This window comes from Pinus tabuliformis, chromosome 6, assembly GCF_031772625.1.
Source record: "Pinus tabuliformis cultivar Carrire ecotype Pingquan chromosome 6, CPIR1, whole genome shotgun sequence".
NCBI lineage: Eukaryota > Viridiplantae > Streptophyta > Pinopsida > Pinales > Pinaceae > Pinus > Pinus tabuliformis.
In genome coordinates, this window is record NC_142292.1 from 771,367,609 (window position 1) to 771,389,814 (window position 22,206).

General features: G+C 40.6%; 1 protein-coding gene across 2 annotated transcripts in view; it reads right to left on the minus strand.

Moving 5' to 3' along the window:
* LOC149261003 (mitochondrial inner membrane magnesium transporter mrs2-like) overlaps window positions 1–22,206 on the minus strand; it is a 472,904-nt gene that overhangs the window by 224,796 nt on the left and 225,902 nt on the right. For both annotated transcript variants that reach the window (XM_089421530.1, XM_089421529.1), the window contains exon 7: window positions 3,140–3,221. In XM_089421530.1, the coding sequence (XP_089277656.1) occupies window positions 3,140–3,221 (82 nt within the window). The remainder of the gene's footprint in view (window positions 1–3,139; window positions 3,222–22,206) is intronic.

Below are 22,206 nucleotides of genomic sequence, written 5' to 3' on the forward strand. Positions count from 1 at the left end.
GCGCTTTTTTCGAAAAAAACGCGATTTTTTCAGTAAAAATCGGCAAAAAAAAAGTAGGCGATTTTTTCGTATAAAAATCGCGATTTGATCGGCAAGATGAAAAAATCGCGATTTTAACAACACTGATTTGGCTCACTCATTGAACCCCAAATACTACAGCCGTCAGTGGCTGAATGGTGGACCTTCCCGCAGATTCCCTCCTCACATGGATGGTGAAATCTCACAGGGGAGGAAAGAGGCATTCAGGCAGATTTATCAGGATAGTGCATTGCTTGCTAAGGTGGAGGATGCCTTTGCAGAGTTTTCCACTAGCAGTGGTCGATTTGGAGGTTATGATGTGATTAGAGACAAGGGGGCTAAGAAGCCCTATTCTTGGTGGGCAAATCATGGGGCAACAAGCCCTCCTCTTCAGCAGTTAGCCATGAGGCTCCTCTCTCAAGTGACTTCATCCTCTTGTTGCGAGAGGAATTGGAGCACATATGGGAATTTGTTTAGTGTGAAGAAGAGCAGGCTTGAGCAGTCCAGGGCAGAGACAATGGTGTATGAGGGAAGAGTGGTTGAGGGGAAAGACAAAGATGTGGGATGTCTTTCCTGATGATATGGGTCTGGACACCACTGTTGAGTTAGCATTGGCCAACATGGATCTCAATGACCCAGTGCTAGACCCTGTTAGATTTGATGACTTAAAGGGGTCAACCTCCACACCAACAGATGCAGAGGCGACTATGGATACAGGGGAGGAGGAGGATGCTGAGGAGAGCAGTGGGGACCAGGATGATGAGGACAGTTATGCTGATTCTGATGCTGATTGATGCCTTGAGGCTTGTATACCTGTAGTTGTTTTATATTTTCTATTTCTATTTGCCATTGGCATTGCACCAGCACTACCTATGTAACACATTTTGATTTGATGACTTAATGAGAAAACTACAGTTGTCAGTGTGTTTATCTTACTATCTTGTAGTTGTAAGTTGTCTTTCAGTTATGAATTATGAATCATGATTTAATAGATTTATCATTTATGTGACCAGTACCACTAACATTTATTTGAATTTTGTACGTACTATGCATGCTAATAGCTATAGATGAAGATCTATGTTTGATATCAATAAGTTTGTATCATTAATTAAAATTTGTGTAAGAAATATCTAATTTTTAATATATATATATATATAACAAATCCTACGTGTCCTATTCCGAGGGGTCAACGTGTCCGAATCCGACACCACGAATCCTGAATCCCCGTGTCGGGTGACTTAGGCCATATCATAAAGTAATCTTTAACTTTGCCTCAATCATGTAAAAAGGAGTGGCCCCATTAAAGTAAACTTTTGTTGCACATTGGTAAACCTTTTGCCCCGTGATCTTCTAGCAAACTCCACTACAAGCCAAAGTCATAATAAATAGTGCTAAGTAATAAACCTGCCATCATGAACTAGGCTCATGAGGGAAGGTCCAATCAAGAGCGATTTTAGATGGCAAAGTGGGAAACCTATTTATAGCTATGAGATGAACGACATTTATGAGTTGGTAACACCAATGTTGCACTAATTGTTATCGGATATTATCAGCGCGGGGGAAAAATCATAAAAATCGGGAAAAAATCGATAAAAATCAGAACGTAACATACAAAAATATTCATTTTTTTGCAATTTTTTTTTAAATTTAAAGCATCTACAACATAAAATAAATACATTGACACATAAATATGATAAAAGAACTAATATATAAGATGTTTAATATCATTTCTAGTGCCACATCACACATAACAGTGAATCATGTCTTCAATAGTAAGCCCTGAATCATGACTCCCAACTCAGCCTCAAAATATCAACAAAAAATATAATAATGTATCTCATATCATGAGTCATAATGTCATATACAATGAAATGAACCAAATAACTAAAGTTTAATACTACTGATTTCCTTTGCCCCTCTAGATGTAGATGTCGGTGGAGTTGGTAGTAGACTCTGTTGTGCTCTAGAAGCTCAAGAATTTTATTATTTTTCCACGATTTTTTCCCAAAAAATTGCGATTTTTTCATAAAAATCAGCAAAAGAAAACCCCGATTTTATCTTCTTTTTGAAAAAATCGTGATAAAACGATTTATCGCGATTTTTTGGCGATTAGTGCAACTTTGGGTAACACTCCTTTGACATAGGGATTGCTTTAAATAAAAAGTGAGGGCCTACATATCCAGTCAACAAATGGTTTCAGCACTGTCAATCCATTTGGAAAGTGCATGCCTCTTTTAAACATAAAATTAGGGGTTGGTTATTGCTTCATCAAAGATTAGTTGTCAAGCATAGGTTGCACAAAAGGTCGCAATACTTCTTGAATGTTTGTCACAATATTACCAATATTGTGTTGGTGAGTATATTTTGGTCTGGAATATGACTTTTCAGCAGTATTGAAGAAAATATCGGAAAATATTGGCAAGCTTAAAAAAATGTGTTTTCATTTTGTCAGTATCTAAACCAACAATAACATCAAACAGACACACTGCCACATAAACAAGAAAATGAAACTGATATATAAGATATATAAGATGCCAAATCATACAACACGCATTGATACTAAATTTTGATATATGTCATTAGTCTTGACGGGCCAATACAAAATCACATCAAAAATATTAAAAATGCATCTCACAATTCATCAACATGACTCATATGTATTCTACAGTGACAAATACGCTGAGCAATCATCAATTCCCTCTACCCCTTTTATGGGCAAAGGTCTCCAATCTTCCTTTGGAAGGAATAGATAATGGGGTCCAGGTCGAAGGTGTTGGGGCAAAGGTGAAAGCTAGAGTGGAAGTGAATGTCTTCAGCTAGTTGCCTGACTCTGTGGAGGTAGCAGATACAATGCACTATCATTCTCCTCCTCCCAGGTGTTTGCACTGGAAGTCGGACATCCTCCTCTGCTTCCTCCCCTTCCCCCACAACCTTTCTTGTACATAGGTTCTTTCAAGTTCCTTTTTATGGACTGAAAATCTTTAAATTCTTGACAATCAATTATTCAAATCTTATGAGTGCTATACTAAAGATTTTTAAGTAATGCCATTAAGAGAAAATCAATCCCAAGTCAAACACACAAATAATACATTAGGAGGTTAGACATCATCAAGATACATGCCTGTTCTATAGCTTCATGTGTGTCAGAGATATCATGCTCCACTTCCGTCAGGACTCTCTTCAAAGGCAGTAACCTCTGCAACCTGCCATCCAGGATTGTCAATTGTGATATGTAGCCAACAGGAAAATCAACTTCAAGCATTACCAAAGCAATGTATAAAGACATGCATAACTGATCAAGCTTCAGATTTTCTTAATGCATCAAAAGACAAATCATATCATCACAACATACCAAAACGTAACCAAAATTTATTTATCAACCAAGAGTAGACACAAGTTATATCAAATATCATACTAACTCTAATTTGATCAACTATGCTCAGGTTTGGAAGCGAATCACATCTATCAAGAAAAAAATACTATCCAAATCAGTAAATTGTTAACAAGAAAAACTTCCGTATTAGTCCCAACAATATAGCCAGATCCAACTGCTGCCACTATTTTACAGTTTCCCAAAATCCAGTCCACCTAATTATAAACAATAAGTCATAATGGATTTCAGTGAGCTCATCAGCAAGGACAAATAACCTAAAGAAAATTTACTTTATACCTAACTGTACTGCTTTCTTTTGCCTAGACTTAGTATTCTATATTTTCTGTGCATCCAAATCCCTAAATGACTCAGCACTCTGCTATGATGGACATATCATGTGACATTGGTGTTTTGGATACCCTTTTCGACGATATGCTAGACATGCCAACTGTGTTATGATGTGTTGTTGAAATTTGATGACTAAAAAAAAGTTTCCCGCAATTTCAACCCGGTTTTATTTTCACCTTATCACTCCCATTCAGTTAAATGTCTTTTTCCATAAACATACATTCAACATATAGAATTCTGGAAATGAAATTTTCAGATTCAAAAACATGGGACTGTCAACACACGCTGAAAATAAATATGGACATAACCAGACCAGCAACACGCATAAAAATACACACAGGTTTTTGGTCAACTTAGACCCAGGCAAAATCCCTTCAATCTTCTCCGAGGAAAACCTATTAGAAAGCTCTTCAATTTATTTATCTTTCAAGTTCAGGAAAAATACATTTGCAGACAAAACAAAACAGCAAAATACAGCTTATCTCTTCAGCCCAAAACTCCTTGAAAACCGTGCCCACTTTGCCTTGATTTCCGTTCCTACTTGAAGCTGAAAATATGTACTGTACAAATACAACCATATGGACTTTTTTTTCAAAAAAAAATCAAAAACTTCTCTCGAACGTCATGCAACTCACAGAATTCAATGTTGTTCGTACTGTACCTTCTGTTGTCTTCTACGCCTTGATTTCCATGCCCATCTTTGCCCAAAAATCACTCCTTCAACTTGCTGCAACAAATTTCTCCTTCAAAACTTTTCTCCAACTCTCAGCCTCCTTTCTCCAATTTGCTCATGAAGAATGAATGTAGTCTCTCTTTTCTTTTCCCCCTTTTGTTTCCCTAAATGACTTTTGAGCAACCCTAAGATCCAGTGGCTCAAGATCAAAGGATGAGAATAAATGTGCATTTAATTCTCACTTTCTATTTTTTAACTCACCCATTAAATAAAGTACCCACATTGTACTTTATGTCTAAAGTCATTCTTCACTTTATAATTTAACATTGACTTTACCACTTATAAAGTCACTTTCACTTTATAAAGTCACACTTAGGAAAGGAATTATTTTGGACACTTTTCTCTAGGTAGAGACTAACGCATGGGAAACCACTTGTCCAAGGTACATTAAAAATCAACACTCCCTCTTGCCAAGGAAAGTGTTTCTCACCACACCCATTTTGTCCCTGAAATGGACATGCTTGCCTCTCGGCAAGGGCTTCGTGAGAACATCAGCCACCTGCTCATCTGTTGATATATACTGCAGCTTCACTGCCCCCTTCTGAACATAGTCCCTAATGAAATGATATCCGATGTCAATGTGTTTTGACTTGTCATGAAACACTGGATTCTCCATAAGTTTAATGCAACTCTGATTATCACAATGAATAATTGTCGGTCTCAACTCTTGATCAAATAGGCCATACAACAACTTGCAAATCCAAATGGCCTCACAACTAGATTGACTAGCAGCCATATACTCAGTCTCAGAAGAGCTCAAAGCAACTGACTTTTGCTTTCGATTGAACCACGACATAACTGTCGAACCCAATCTGAAGCAACACCATGAAGTGTTTTTCCTGACAGAAGCACAGTCTGCCCAATCTAAATCTGTGTAAACTGCCAACCTCACTCCATCTCCCCGCCTATAGTCCAGACCATAATCAACAGTCCCCTGCACGTAGCGAAGAATGTGCCTTGCAGCGACCCAGTGCACCTTCCTGGGCTCAACCATGAACTAGCTAAGTGTGTTCACTGCAAAGCATATATCTGGCCTAGTGTTGACCAGATACATCAAGGACCCAATAAGCTGCCTATACAATGTGGGATCCACCAAACTAGAATCTGAAGCATGAAGCTTCTTCCAGTTGGTGATCATAGGTGTAGGTGTAGACATGGGTCTACAGTCTGCCATGTGAAATCTGCTCAACACATCCACAACATACTGCCCTGCTCCAGAAAGATATGCCCCTCCTCCTGCCACACCTCAAACCCCAAAAAGTAATGCATCTGCCCAATGTCCTTCATCTCGAACTCCATAGCAAGATCCTCCTTGCAACCACTAAACAGTCTCTTTGCCCCAGTAATGAACAAGTCATCCACATACAACACAAAAATGAGCGTATCACCCCCTACAACAATGTAGTATAGGTTCAGATTTGCATCACTCTTCGTGAAACCTATCTACTGCAAGTAAGTATCAATCCTCGAATACCAAGCTCTCGGAGCTTGCTTAAGTCTATAGAGTGCTCACCTCAACCGACATACATGGGTCTCCCGCCCAAGTACCTCAAAGCCCTGTGGTTGCTCAACATACACCTCCTCTTCTATAACTCTGTTCAAAAATGCGGTCTTCACATCCATCTAATGGATCTACCAACCATTTATGCAGCAATAGAAATAAGGGACCGAATAGAAGTGTACCGAGCTACATGAGCGAATGTCTCATCATAGTCAACTCCCTCTATCTGTGAGAACGCTCTAGCCACAAACCTCGCCTTGAACTTCTCAATGTTGCCATCCGCAACATGCTTGATCTTGTAGAGCCACCTGGAAGTCACAACTGACTTGCCCTCAGGCCTAGGCCCCACTTCCCAGACAGTGTTCTTAATGATAGAGGCATACTCCACCATAGCCTCTCTACATACCTCCTGGTTGGCAGCCTCCTCATAACTAGTAGGCTCAGAGTCAACAATGCTAGTAGCCTTGGCTACATAACTGCAAAACCGCTCAAGTGGCACACTCTCCCTATTCACCCTCTTTAGAGGACCAACGGACTCCACTTCCTTCACGGTGTCTTGAAGCCACTTAGGCTTCCTCTTCCCTGAAGAGGCTTACCCATAGGGAACCTCATCCTCTGCCCCCCAGTCTGGTGAACCTGAAGGTCTGCCAACGAACCTCGGTGTGCCTGTACCAGCACCTGTCCTCGAAGAGACTGTACTGGCACTTGTGCTTGTGTCAGCTGAAGTGCCATGTGAACTCTGTACCAGAGGACTCCCTAAAGAAGTGCTTGGTGAACTCGCCACTGGTGCCCTAGATGTCACTAACACTAAAGTACCTCCTGTACCAGTCGACCTAGAACCCTGAGGTCCTGCTCCCTGTACCTGACCTCCCTGTTGAGGAGATGTTTATGACTCTCTCTCATCATACTCTCATGATCTCTAATAGGCCCTCTCCTCCTTGAACTTCACATCCCTCCTAATCACCACTCTCTGTTTAGAAGGAATGAAGATCCGAAAGGCTTTCGAAGTCTCGTTGTAACCCATAAAGATACGCTTCTCTACCATGGGTTCCAGCTTCGTCCTCTGCTCCTTTGGGATATAAGAATATGTGAGACATCCAAAGATATGAAGATGTCCCACATGAGGCTTCTATCCAATAAAAGCCTCCTCCACAATCATATTCCCCAATACTTTGTGAGGACTCATGTTCTGAAGATAAACAGTAGTATTGCAGGCCTCAGCCCACAAAAACAAAGGCAACCCCTGATCATGAATCATCACTCTAGCAGCCCCAAACAATAGCTTTGTTCTTCCTTTCAGACACCCTATTCTACTGGGGGTTGTAAGGAACCGTGAACTCTCTCCTAATGCCCTCCTGTGCACATAAGTCAAAAAACCCACCATCGGTGTACTCACCACCATTGTCTGACCTCAAGACCCGAATCTTCCTACCTGTCTATTTTTCCACAAGAGCTTTGAAATCTTTAAAGCGACTGAAGACCTCACCCTTGGTCTTCAGGAAATATATCCAAGTCCTCCTAGAGTAGTCATCAATGAATATAACATAATACTCATAACCTAAGTCACCTGACACGGGGATTCGGGATTCGTAGGATTCGGGGATTCGAGTGTTAGATTCGAACACGTTGACCCCCCGGAACAGGACACGTAGGATTCGTTATATATTATTTTATTAAAAAAAAAATATATATATATATATATATATATATATATATATATATTTAAAAAACATATATATATATATATATAAAAATTAGATATTTCTTACACAAATTCTAATTAATGATACAAATTCATTGATTTCAAACATAGATCTTCATCTATAGGCTATAGCATGCATAGTACATACAAAATTCAAATACATGTCAATGGTCACATAAATCATGATTCATAATTCATAATTTATAAATTCAAATACATGTCAGTGGTCACATAAATCATGATTCATAATTCATAATTTATTTTAATGCAATGTATCCATCTCAAAATTTTGAAGGTGCAATGCCCTCCATCTCTGTGTTTCACCATCATCCAAAAGAGGGATATGTCAATACCAGAGTATTTATATGAAGAAAACTTTGTCAAAGGTATTTTAAACCATAGGTCTTCTTTTCCATATGCATCCCTCAGGCACTTCCTTTGCAATGTGTAAGACTGATGTTACCTCCAACACAAATCTTCAGGTAATGTTTGAAATCAACAGCATCTTTGACCTCCATATTCAAGAGATTCTCCTCCATAATTAAGATAAACTTTAAACTGAAAGAACAATAAAACTCTGCATTTCTGAGTGATTTTTTTGGAAGATTAAGCATTGCATTCTGAGTCATTTTCTTGGGATTCGAATCCCAGAATCGGGATTCGTTGTGCCCGTACTGGATTCCTATGGGATTCGTACGAATCCTGTTCTGGGATTCGAATTCCTGTCAAATCGTATCCGATTTGCAGAATTCGGATTCGAAAGGGGTTTCCAACGAATCCGGTTACATAGCTCATAACCACCCAAAGACACATGAGACATACGACCACTAACATCAGTATGAATCAAGTCTAGTATACTTTTAGATCTGTTATCGCTCGCTGGGAATGGTAAGTTGGTGTACATGCCCAAATCACACCCTCTGCAAACCTCATAATGCTTGACACTGAAATCAGGAACTCCAGTAGTGATCTCCCTCAATACTCTCAAAGCTCCATGATGCATATGCGCCATCCTCCGGTGCCATAACTCGCACAAGTCTCTATTGTTGATGGTACTAGTGTGAGTGCTACCAGATGTGCTACTCACCAATGCTCCTGCAGACTGAAAACTGAACCTGTACAGTTTCCCAGAGTGGACTCCAAACACTTTGGCCGAAGTGACGGAAGCTCCCCTGGGATGCATCAATACCTGCCCTCCTGAGAAAGTGACGTCAAACCCCTTCTCCTCCATAGCAGACAATGAAATCAAGTTCTTCTTCATCCCCGGAACATACAAAACATCCATGACCTTCAAATGAGGCAAAGACTCCCTCTCAAAAGTCACAGTCCTCACACCAACAGTTCTCATAGTGTTGTCATCTCCTAGTAAAATCTCAATATTAAGTGCCCTCTCTGCAAGCTCTAAAAAGAACTCTCGTGCACCTGTCATATGGCGAGAAGCCCTGTTGTCTATGTACCACACATCAGATGATGTACTCCTACTAGATATAGAAATAATAAATGCAAAGTCCTGGTCAAACTATGAAGCAAACTGCTCCACCTCTGTTGAAGCTGCAATGCCCTTCTTCCCGTTGTTCTTCCTCTCAAGACACGTAGCAACATAGTAACCCATCTTCTGACATGCCCAACATTTGACTTTGACATATCCGTATCTTTCCTTCTTCTCCTTTCCCTTAGCCCCATCTGATGAGGCCCCTTTCTTGGCCTTCCCGTTGTTCTTCCCCCTGGCTGTCAAGGCTACATCCTCCTCATCTGTTATCTTCACCCCACCATTGTCAGTCTTCCGTATCTCATACTGCACACAATCATCCCAGAATTTGTCCCAATTGGGAAGATTCTCCCTAGAGGTAACAGCGTCTCCAAAGACCTCCCAAGACTTAGTAAGTCCTGCTATAGCTATCCTGACTAACTTTGTGGGTGCAACTGCCTCACCAATAGCAGTCAAATCATCACTTACCTATTTGACCCTGCCAAGATAATGAACTACACTTTCAGGCTTTGTCATCCTAATGTTCTTCAATTGTTCTTTGAGTACCATCTTCCTGCTCTCATTGGTACTCTAATAGAGAGTGGTTAGAGTTGTCCACATCTGATATGCATATGTGTTTCCTCTCCCCTGAGGAACCACATGATCCTTCAGATTGTCCATCAAAATCCTTTTTGCCTTTGCATTATTTTTTTTGAATTCAGCAAGTTCATCTGCAGCAGTAGGAGGTACAACCACTTGCCGCACTATGTCCCAAACTGTTGCCTCCTCAAACACTGCCTGAATTCTGTTCTTCCAAACGGCATAGTTGGAAATCCCATCCAGACTATCCTCTATCCTTAAGAACATGGCCATGACTACTGTCCAAAATTTACAAAACCAAGAAAATGGAGAAATGAATTTTCCAGCACACCCTGCTGTCTCAAAAGTTCAGTCTATGTGAAATTTCACCTTGCTGTCCCAAAATATCAGTTTGTTGTCCATACTGTGTTTGTTGTCCAAAATTTCAGTTTGTTGTCCAAACCACTGTTTGTTGTCCCAAACTATTGTCTGTTGTTCAAAGTTCAAACAGCGATTTTCAGCTTGTAGCTCTGATACCATGTTGAAATTTGATGACTAAAAAAAATTTTCCTGCAATCCCAACCCGGTTTTAATTTCACCTTATCACTCCCATTCAGTTAAATGCCATTTCCCATAAACATACATTCAACATATAGAATTCTAAAAATGAAATTTTCAAATTAAAACACATCGAACTGTCAACACATGCTGAAAATAAATATGGACGTAACCAGACTAGCGACACACATAAAAATACACACAGATTTTTGGTCAACTTAGACCTAGGCAAAACCCCTTCAATCTTCTCCACGGAAAACCTGTTAGAGAGCTCTTTAAATTTATTTATCTTTCAAGTTCAAGAAAAATACATTTGCAGAAAAACAAAACAGAAAAATACAACTCATCTCTTCAACCCAAAACTCCTTGAAAACCGTGCCACTTTGCCTCGATTTCCATGCCCACTTGACGCTGAAAATATGTATTGTACGAATACGACTGTACGGACAACTTCTCTCGAACGGCGTGCAGCTCACAACATTCAATTTTGTTCGTACTATACCTTTTGTTGTCTTCTACGCCTTGATTTCCATGCCCAGCTTTGCCCAGAAATCACTCCTTCAGCTTGCTGCAACCAATTTCTTCTTCAGAACTTTTCTCCAGCTCTCAACCTCTTTTCTCCAATCTGCTCATGAAAAATGAATGCAGTCTCTCTTTACTTTTCCCCCTTTTGTTTCCCTAAATGACTTTTGGGCAACCCTAAGATCTAATGCCTCGGATTCATTTAGATCAAGAGATGAGAATAAATGTGCATTTAATTCTCACTTTCTATTTTTAACTCACCCATTAAATAAAGTACCCACATTGTACTTTATGTCTATAGTCACTTTTCACTTTATAATTTAACATTGACTTTACCACTTATAAAGTCACTTTCACTTTATAAAGTCACACTTAGGAAAAGAAGTATTTTGGACACTTTTCCCTAAGTAGAGACTAACCCATGGGAAACCACTTGTCCAAGGTACATTAAAAATCAACATGTGTTTACATGTATGAGGTGATGAACCATGATGTGCTTCATTTATTTATGGAAGATGTGCTATGGATTTTATTTGCATCTTGTGGACCAATATGAGATATTATGGCTTATGATCACATGGATGATGTGAATGGAAATATGACAATATGATACATTTTGATTAATATATGACTGATGACTATGTGCTTACTGTCAATTGCATTGGTACATGCAGATAAACATTTTAAATGAATATGATTCTATAGACTGGGATGCCTAATGTGAAAGGGAGACCTAGCATGCCCCTTTGGACTTGTTATCACACAAACCCTCACCTCTTGAGATGAAGACCTAAATCTCAAGCAAGGCTTTGTTGTAACTAAGAGAGGCCACTCTCACCTCACTAGGGCTCTTCTACACTTTATCCCAGCTCTTCTCCAACTGAAAGGGGGCTTCCCTAGGATAGGATTGTTGGGATTTTAAGCACTGAATTCAAAGGTGATATGAAGAGTAAATTCCAGCAAAACAGTTTTTAATGAATTAGGAAAATAAAACTGGACAGAAGAACTAGAGACTAGTGTCTTTCCATTGGGAAATGGCATCAAGCCAAGGCTCATTTGGGAGGCTATCCTAATGATGCAAAGAGGACAATATGGCCGAGACAATAAAGCCACTTCACTCTTTCCTTGTTGTCCCAAATTGCAGATATATGACCATGGATATTCCTACACCAGATAACATCCAATGATTATGGAGATTATGGTCTTTTGCAATGAAATGTAAGGTACATTCAACCAAATCTTGAGAAACAAGGCAACATAGACAATATTCCAAATATAACATAATAGAAAAAAGCGAGTTCCTACCAAATTGTCAATCCATAAACATATGTCAAGCTACTTCAACAATAATACACAAAGCAATAGAGAACTAAAAGATTCCTCACCCACAAGATTCCAATAGACCAACTCACACTCAAGCTCAAGGATTGAAGGACCCAATCAATTTTGGCTCAAGGATCTCATCAAACGAATTATAGGGAGGGAGTTTCTTTTCCTTTGGCTCTCTTAGATCACAAAAGCATAATTTAAATTCTTTCTCAATCTATATGCTTCAAGGATTTTATTTGTTATCTAAAACATGGTTTCAACTAGACAAGTATGGAATTCTACTTTCGTGTCTTGATCTAGTTCTTATACACTAATTGTATATTATCATTTTGACTCTTTCATGTCTTTCCACTCATTTTGGATCTGTTTTGAAGGCCCTTTTGATCAGATTTATTAATCGTTTCTTGTGGCAGATGAAGAAGAAGGAAGTTAGAAACTACTAACAAATCCTTTGAAGGACATTTGGCATGATAGTGGCAGCGTTTTGACAAGGTCGAGAGCTCATCTTGGACAGATTTTAAGGAGGTCGTGGGCCGTTGTGAAGGCTTCCACTATCATGACTAAATGACAACACTATGAGGCGTGGCCTGTAATCACCACAGCCACTACCTCCTGCTCTTTAGTGGAATTTCACCACAAGCGAGGCCTCCCAATATCAGGTCACCTAAAGGATAGATCTAGTCAAAGGGATAAAGGTGACAAAATAGGTCAAGGAGGAATGCTCCTCTTAGGAACAAGGCTCAGCTAGCACAACTAGTGTAATGTGCATTCTCCAAGAGGCCTAGTTAGGGCACTATGTGAACTAGAGTTAGAGAATAAACAAGGTCATCAGGCTTATCTAAGATCACAAGGCCAAAAGGCTTAAAATAGATAAGTATGATCAATTTATGGCACAACAAGCCTTCAACAAGACTCAAGTTGAAGCCTAGGGAAAACTAGGGTTTTTTGTACAACAAAGGACATCAGCACTAGAATGGAGGAATTTTCCATAGGAAGAGGTTGACTTTGACGCAAATACTTCACAACCAATTGTTGAATCCCTCCACTAGTCAATGTGGTTAACCCTAATTGAAATTCATTCCCTAATCCTAACTAGCAGCTTTTAGGAGGCTGAAATTTAGGTTTGGGGTAAAAAAAGTGAAGTTTAATTTGATTTTTTGGTGTGATCGACAATGTGACCAAGGCTAGTGCCTTGCCCTTGGGCGATGGAGTCTAAGGGATTTCTAACTCAAGAGAAGAGCATTAAACCCTAGCATGGAGTAAGGAAATATGAAGCCCTAGGTTTCAAACCCTAGTTATGAATTTTAAGAGGGAGCAAAGTCAATGAGGAGAGCTAGTTGAAAGATTAACTCATGGGATCGTCATACAAATTCTATAGTGGGTAATGCATACAATAATATTGCTAAGATTCCATAGAATAATTTTCAACAATAACGAGCACATAGAAACCCTAGACAATTAACCATTCCATGCAATAGCTACAAAATATAGAGATATAGCAAATACAAGGAAAACTTACAAGATCAAAAGAATGAACCAATCCTTTATTGCTCCAAAATGACATCTCCAATACCAAAGAATAGCTCCATAAGTAAAAATCCTCAATAGATCACATCTCCACAAGATACAAGTTGAATTTCAGCTAGGCCGAAATCTCTAAGACAGTCAAATTGATCCCCCGTGATCATGAAAATGAAGTGTGAGTAACATCTATTTATATGAGGTTTATCTCACCTAATTTAGCCTAATGAAGCCCCTGCAAAACAAGTTTGGCATTAAATGACCTTGGGTTACAAGCCAACTCATAAGCTAATGACAAAATAAACCAAATTAGCCCACGTGTGTGAGTTGTAGCCACTCTAAATGTTGATGTCATGCTCAATTTGGGCTCAGAATGCAATGTCAAATTGTGTTTGTTGACCATTGAAGATAACTTGAAGACTCCATGCCCGACGATAGGTAAGAGGCTTCATGTACCATCAGAGTTCATATATCATCAGAGTTTTTAAACTTTATCTTCTTCTCATTCTTCTTCTATTTCATAAGAAGATTTCGCAAGCCCTGTGTGGATATTGTAAAGTGATCCTAGTATGATGAATCGAGTCATGTAACAGACCTAGGTAACTTGGGACATTGTCATCAAGTGAGTTTACTCTAAGAATTCTTTTACTTGGTTAACCATTGGTACTTTTTACCACTTAATAATTAATTGAGTTTTTTCTTCCAAGCTATTACCTCAAAGCCGGAGTACGGCTTGATGGCAAGGCCTTGGGTGAGTCCCAGTGTCTAGAGTCATTGTATATTACCATACTAGATCACTCTTAAAGTTTCGTGGAATTTGATTAGGTCTAGGGGTCATTTTTAAAAATTTAAAATTTCTCACAGGATAGAAATTTTAATAAATTCTGATTGTAAAATGTAATAAATGATGTCTAGAGAAGTGTATGGGGTATGTGTGCTCAAAATTACACCTGTCACCCTCAACTTTCTACTATGAGACACATTGAGGGGTGAAAAATGAGTTATGGACCCTCAAAAACCATTTTTCCTAAGTCTAGGGGAAAATGTGGCAATAAATTGAGCCAACAATTAAATAAATTAGAGAAAAATAAATATCCACACATGCCAAATGATGTGGAAATTCATCAAGGAGTTGAATTAAAGTTCAAAATTGATGTGGACTCCTTGATTTAAGGAAAAGACGTGTGCTTCAAAGAAATTTCTTCGAGGCGACCACGAGTTAATCAAGGAAAAACGCATTTATTAAAAGAGAGAATTTGAGTTAGCTTGATGAGTCACTAATTGGTGGGCTTTGAACTAGAGTTCTTGGATGTCGCAGCTGTGTTAAGGAGATAGGTAAAAGCATTGGGCTTGAAACTACCTCTAAGGGGCAGCATGGAGGGCAACATCTCATTGGAGGACAACTGCAGTCATGATGAACAATTCTGAGCCAGTTTTGATGGGTTGTTATGGACTGTGGTTAGTACCCTAACCAGTCCCAGAATTGCAACATTGCAGCAAGTTAAATGTTGTTGCTTTAATGGTGATTGGACACTATCTGGGATACATTTGCTACAAGGGATGCTATGTGCTAGGCCGCATGCCATAGCACTATAGCTAGGGCAGCTAAGGCCAGTCAAAGGTGTGCAACACAAGTGTATTAAGATGCAGCACAAGGAGATGCAGCATGATAGGCGCAGTAAGGTACAGTTTGAAGATGCAGCACAAGGAGATGCAGCATGATGATATGGTACAGCAGTATGACGTGTGCAGCGTGATGATGAAGAGCAGCATGATGAGGTACAGCTTAGCAATGGTGCAACTCTATGATGACAGACATGGTATGATGGTATAGCATGGTACAACACTGTGATAGGTATAGCAAGGTGATGGAATCACCTGAGTCCATATCAATTACCTCATGAGACATCTTCTTAGAGAAGATCTATGCTCTTATCTTGTCAAGTCAAAGTGTTGACTTCTGATGTATATGTACTATCTCTCTCTCTGCTGAACTATTGAAGAACATATAAGAAGAATTGATCAAGGGTTTCCCCACATTGGGGTTTGTCCCTGGCTAGCGCCACATCTTGTGTCCTCTTGTCTTGGCCTGTCTTCTGTGATTTATGTTTATGTTCTATCTGCATTTTACTATCATGCTAAATGTGATTAATAATCTGGAATTGATATTGAGCTACTATGGAAAATTAAAGTAAATTTGCTACCAGCATAGAACATACCTAAAATTAACATGGTATCAGAGCTGAGGTGAAGACAAAGCCCAAGCAAGAGTGAAAGAGCAATCATGGAAGACAGTTGGAAAGGACAAAAGGCTCAATGGGTTCCTCATCCCTCTTCAAATTCACCAAGGGTGAAGTCAAAGCAAAGAATATTATCTGAGTGGCGCAGCGGAAGCATCTAATGGCCTACCTAAAGATCACTTCAATGGGAAGTCCGGATCTAAGAATGGAAGGAAAGGCAGATGCCTTGCTTGCAATAAGGTCGGCCATTATGCAAAGGAATGTCTGACTGGTAGGGACACATCACTTGATGATGATAACAATCATTCCAGGGACATATTCAATGATCAAAGGGATGCAGGTCATCCAAGAAATGGCCAACTCTTCAAAGAAAGAAAGGAACCACAGGTATAAAGAATCAAATATTGTTGGCCCTCTGCTCCAGACTCGTTGGGAATCTAGCTTATTGATTGTAGTGCTTCAAGGCACTTCATCGAATAGAAGGGTGCTCTCTCTAATTTGGTAGAGATGAAAACAATCACAGATTATACTTGGAGTCAATGCCACCTATCCCGGATAGGGTGTAGGGAATGTTACCCCTAAATTGAATGAGGGTAACTCGATTCATTTACAAGAATCTATTTTATGTACCTGATCACAAGAAGAACCTAGTGTCCATTTCAGCAATGGAAGCCAAAGGTTTCAAGGTGGCATTCATCAATGGAAAGGTACGTGTTTAAAAATAGAACTTTCAAAGATGCTTTTATCCTTGAGTTCAGGATTGGCAATTTGTATCAAGTTGCAGGAAGTCCATTGGAGACCAAGTCAGTTGACACATATCATCTATATTATGGGGCCCTACCCGATGTGAGTCAGATGGTGACAGGGATATCTGAATTCAAGAAGAGCATGAAGGTACATGTCCAAGATGCACCGAAGCAAAATCTTACAGAGGGACCATTTCCCTCATGTAGCAAGTCCACAGGTTTGGAACAACCCGAGGGGTTTGGGATTCATTATCGGGAATCTCATGTATGTAGGTGGAAGAAAGCCCTCTATGGCTTGAAGCAAAACACCCCAGGCTTGATATGAGATGATTGATAGCTGTCTGATGAAGTTGAGATTCAATAAGAGTGAAGCCGATCCAAACCATTGCTTGAAGGTTGTGGACGATAGACCTCTCATACTGGCACCTTATGAGGACGACCTCTTCCTAACAGGTACAGACCCTCTCATTTGCAAAAGTAAGAGGGAGTTGGATTCCGGATTTGGAACCGTAAACTACAAGCCCGTGAATACCTCGAGGGAGCTTAACTTTCAGAAATTATGTAGTAGTGATGTCGGGCCTGATTTGGGAAATGCCTCTAAGTTTCATAAACTCATTCTAGCATTGATGTTTGTGGTGAACTCCCGTCCAAATATATGTTTTGCAGTTAGCATGTTGAGCTCATATATGGTTGAGCCCCACTAAATTGGTGCCAAGAATCTTCTAAGATATCTTCGGGGCACAATCTCTCATGGTTTGAGATACACTACCAAAAATATGAAGCTGCATGATTATTTGAACGCTGACTGGGCATGTAGTATGGAGGATCGCAAGAGCACTTCTAGGTGTTGGCTCTCTTTGGGTTCTACTACGATATCCTGGATGAGCAGGAAGCAGAAGTCGGTTTTTTTGAGCACCGTTGAGACCGAATACATAGCTTCGAGTATGACCTCGTGTGAAGCTTCCTGGTTGAGGAAGCTCTCCAGTGAGTTGTTTGGTCACATGCTGGATACCACCGTGATCTTCTATGACAACCAGAGAGGGGATTCGATTATTGAGGAATCTCGTATTCTATGATCGCTCCAAGCATATAGACATCAGGGACCACTTTATCTGGGATATGGTACATCGATGGGCAAGAAGGCTCCATCGCATTGGGACTGATGTGCAGGTCGCCGACATTCTGTCCAAGTCCCTAGGAAAGGTCAAATTTGTGACTTTCCGAGAACGACTAGGAATCATGGAGAGACTCTCTCCTAAGGGTCTTATATGACATGGACATTGAGCTTTGGGAGCTCCGGGGGGGCTTGGGGGTACATTGTGGAGCGATGAGCAACCATAGGGTGAGTCGTCCAGCCATCCCCTAGTGGTTTGCTATGTAGTCAACATGAGTGGTTCATCCTTCTCCTGCCGAGACACGCTCATAGGGTGAGTGGTTTAGCCTTCCCCTAGTGATCTGTTGTGTACAAGGTGAGTGGTTCAGCCTTCCGCTGGGATACCCCTTGCAACATGTAAGCAGGATGAGTGGTTCATCCTTCTCCTGCCGAGACACGGTCATAGGGTGAGCGGTTCAGCCTTCCCCTAGTGATCTGTTGTGTACAAGGTGAGTGGTTCAGCCTTTCCCTGGGATACCCCTTGCGACTTTTAGGCAGGATGAGTGGTTCATCCTTCTCCTACCGAGACATCCTACCCATGCAAACTGGGACTCATGTGAAGTACCTCTCATCTAGCTAATGAGTAGGGAAATGAGGATAGGGACCATGGTAGTACCGATGGACGCATCGTGTATCTACCATATTCCCTATGCTAGGATGATATTGATCTGGGATCAATGAAACTGACTTCAAGTCAGTATGAGTGGTTTAAGACACTCTCTTTTGATATTCATCTAGGATCAATGAAACTGACTTCGGGTCAGTATGAGTGGTTTGAGACACTCTCTTGTGATATTGATATGGGATCAATGAAACTGACTTCGGGTCAGTAAGAGTGATATAACTTACTCTATTTTGGAACTGATATGGGATCAGTAAGAGTAGTATGACATACTCTCTTCATTTGGGACTAACTTCGGGTCAATAGAGAATGGTATGAGACATTCTCGGTCAATTCTTCTTCCTCATGGTTCAGCAGAGCAGAGCAAAGCAAAGCAGTGCAAGGCACTGATGGCAGAGATAGTACAGTCTGGCAGATTGATCAGCGGGTGGAGTTCTCCCTAGTTGAGAGGGAGTGTTAAAATTGGCAACTAGGGCCAAACTCCATGTGCGTCATCTTATTTATGGCAGCTGATATTTTTCTTGGATTCCTCTTGTCAAGAGGTGTAGGATTGATCTAAAGATCATCCGATTCCAATAAGTATTCATGGAGATATGAACTTAATTGTGTTATGGAACAATTCGTCAAGGTCAGCCAGCAACCAAATAACCCCCACTTGTGCTCAACGTTTTAGTGTAAAAGGAGGTGGCTTGATAGTCATTTAGACACACTTCACTCTTGATTTCTCTCCACTTGTTTTGGGTTTTAGTGGCAAGATAAATCTAAGAAGATGAAGCCCTAAACGCAGGAGGAAAGGAGACCAAACAAGAAGCCCTAGCAATAGTTTGGACGCAGTCAAGAAGAGGTCTAGTACTGCCCTAGCCGCAGTCCTAAAGAAGGTGGTCTAAGCGCAGTCCAAACAAGGAGACTTAGTCGCAGTTCATGAAACCTAGCCACAGTCCAAGCAGGGAGATCTAGCACGGTGAAGGAGGCCTAATAACTGACCCTAATGCAGTCCTATCATGCCCTAGCCGCAAGTATTATCATGTCCTAATCCTATACGTTGTTTTGGAAGGGTTTAAGACAGCACTTAGACGCAGCAAAGAGGGATGCCCTTAGCCGCAGCAAAGGGAGATCTATCCACCGTTTAGAGGAGGCTTCTATACGTAGCAAGATTCGTTGTCATGAGGAGGCCTTAAAGGAGCCCTAGCCGCAGACCCTAGCCGCAGCAGAAGGAGCGCTATGACTGCGTGAAGAACGAATGTGTATTGGTTGATGGCATGTGTTGTCAGTTAGGCAGATTTTATGAGAAGACAACACTGTTGTTTGGAAATTGTTTGGATGTCACAGCTGTGTTAGGGAGATAGGTAAAAGCGTTGGGCTTGAAACTACCTCTAAGGGTCAGCATGGAGGGCAGCGTCTCATTGGAGGACAACCGCAGTCATGAGGAGCAATTCTGGGCCAGTTTTGATGGGCTGTTAGGGACTATGGTTAGTACCCTAACCAGACCTAGAATTGCAGCAAGTTAAATGTTGTTGCTTTAATGGTGATTGGACACTATCTGGGATACGTTTGCTACAAGGGATGTTATGTGCTAGGCCGCAGGCCATAGCACCATAGCTAGGGCTGCTAAGGGCAGTCAAGGGTGTGCAACACAAGTGTATCAAGATGCAGCACAAGGAGATGTAGCAAGATGGGCACAGTGAGGTACAGTTTGAAGATGCAACACAAGGAGGTGTAGCACGATGATATGGTGCAGCAGTATGATGTGTTCAGCATGATGATGAAGAGCAGCATGTTGGGTACAGCATGATGAGGTACAGCTCAGCGGTGGTGCAGCATGGTGCAGCTCTGTGATGATGGACATGGTATGATGGTGCAGCATTGTGATAGGTATAGCAAGGTGATGGAATCACCTGAGTCCATATCAGTTACCTCATGAGACATCCTCTTAGAGAAGATCTATGTTCTTATCTTGTCAAGTCAAAGTGTTGAATTCTGATGTATATGTACTATCTCTCTCTCTGCTGAACTATTGAAGAACATATAAGAAGAATTGATCAAGGGTTTCCCCACATTGGAGTTTGTCCCTAGCTAGTGCCACATCTTATGTCCACGTCTTGGCTTGTCTTTTGCGATTTATGTTTATGTTCTATCTGCATTTTACTATCATGCTAAATGTGATTGCTAATCTAGAATTGATAATGAGCTAATATGGAAAATTGAAGTAAATTTGCTATAAACATAGAACATACCTAAAATTAACAGTAAATAAATGCTATATCATAAAAATCATCCCTGGACCCTTGAGTTATGCTCCATATAAAAGCATTATCAAAAAGAAGTAAAATGCGCACTAGAGGGGTGTAAAAAACAAGCCAAGGAAAGGGGCAACTCATGCCTCCACAATTGCCCCTTCATTAAATCTATACACTCAGGATGTGGACATCCTTCGGCTAGTCCCTCGGCCATGGCGCTTACCCGTGAAGTTATTCCCCTTCGTTTCCACCTATTATCACTAGCACCTATCAATTAAAGGATCGACCTTGGAAAGGTCTCCTTCCTGTAGGGGCTAGAAGCACCTAATAAGGTTGATTACCTAGCCACCTCTAACAAGGTAGGGAACACTTTTACAGGACTTGGTCTAGTTAGATATTTGACAGTGATCCCGGTTCGAATTATTATGATGTCCTTATCAATTAAGTATGGTCCACTATGATTTATTTATGGCCATTGTGTTTAATGAGTGGTTCCTTTTACTTGAGTTTGAGATGGTTTTTTCAAGTGGTTTTGCACATAGTAGTTGAGACTTTGAGGGCACAACTCTTCCACTCCTACTCCACATGATACCCAGGTCGTAATACACTTCCAAAGAGCATAATGACCTTGTAGGTGCAGCATTTCCCTTCCACGGCAAAACAATGGGCACTATGATGATCCTGACAGTTGATTAACACCATAGAGCACCCTCAGATGCCAGAACGTTGACCTCACTTTGCTCGGCCTTGAGGATTCTTGATGTACCCAATGGACCCAAGGTGCCCCAAGCTAGCCATGACACTACTTGATGGGCATGCCTTGATTCGGAGCCCAGATGATGATGATCATCCCGAGGATGATTAGGGAGGCCTTGTATTACGTCATGGAGCCCCAAACATTGGACAGAGAGTGCACCACGTTGTCTAGATGGCACTGAGGGAGATGACGCAGGCCACCTAGAGCTAGCTTTTAGACATATGGAGATGTTTCTAGGCATGATTTGAGGACCCCTCCTCAAATTATGGTTGATCATGATGGTTGGAGATGCATCTAGCCCTTGTATTGCACTTTTGGAGCCTTATTAGCCCTAAAAGGGCATGACATCATGCTTAGAGTGGGATTTCAGCTGACATTTGTGAGCAAATAATGGCACATTTTATTTTGTTGAGCTATTGGGTTCGCTTGTAACCCATTTACTTCATATCTAACCAAACTTGTTATAGGGATTTTAGTTGGATTAATGGATGTGATAGACCTCATATAAAAGGAGAATCGCTCCATTATATTTGTTGATAATCACTTGTGGATTTCAGCCTCCTTTAGAGAGCTTGATTTAGCATCTTTACTACTCACTACTTGTGGAGATGTGATTCTTTTGCAGCTATTGCTATTGGAGACTAGTTTATGTACTGGAGGTGTCCTTTTGTGATTCAAAGAAGGCAATTTCTTCGAAAAATTGTGAGTATATTTGCAGATTTTTAATGGTTTTTCATGTGATGAATGTTTGCTAGGGTTTTTCTATTGTACCTTGTCTAAATGCATACTTTTATTCGAA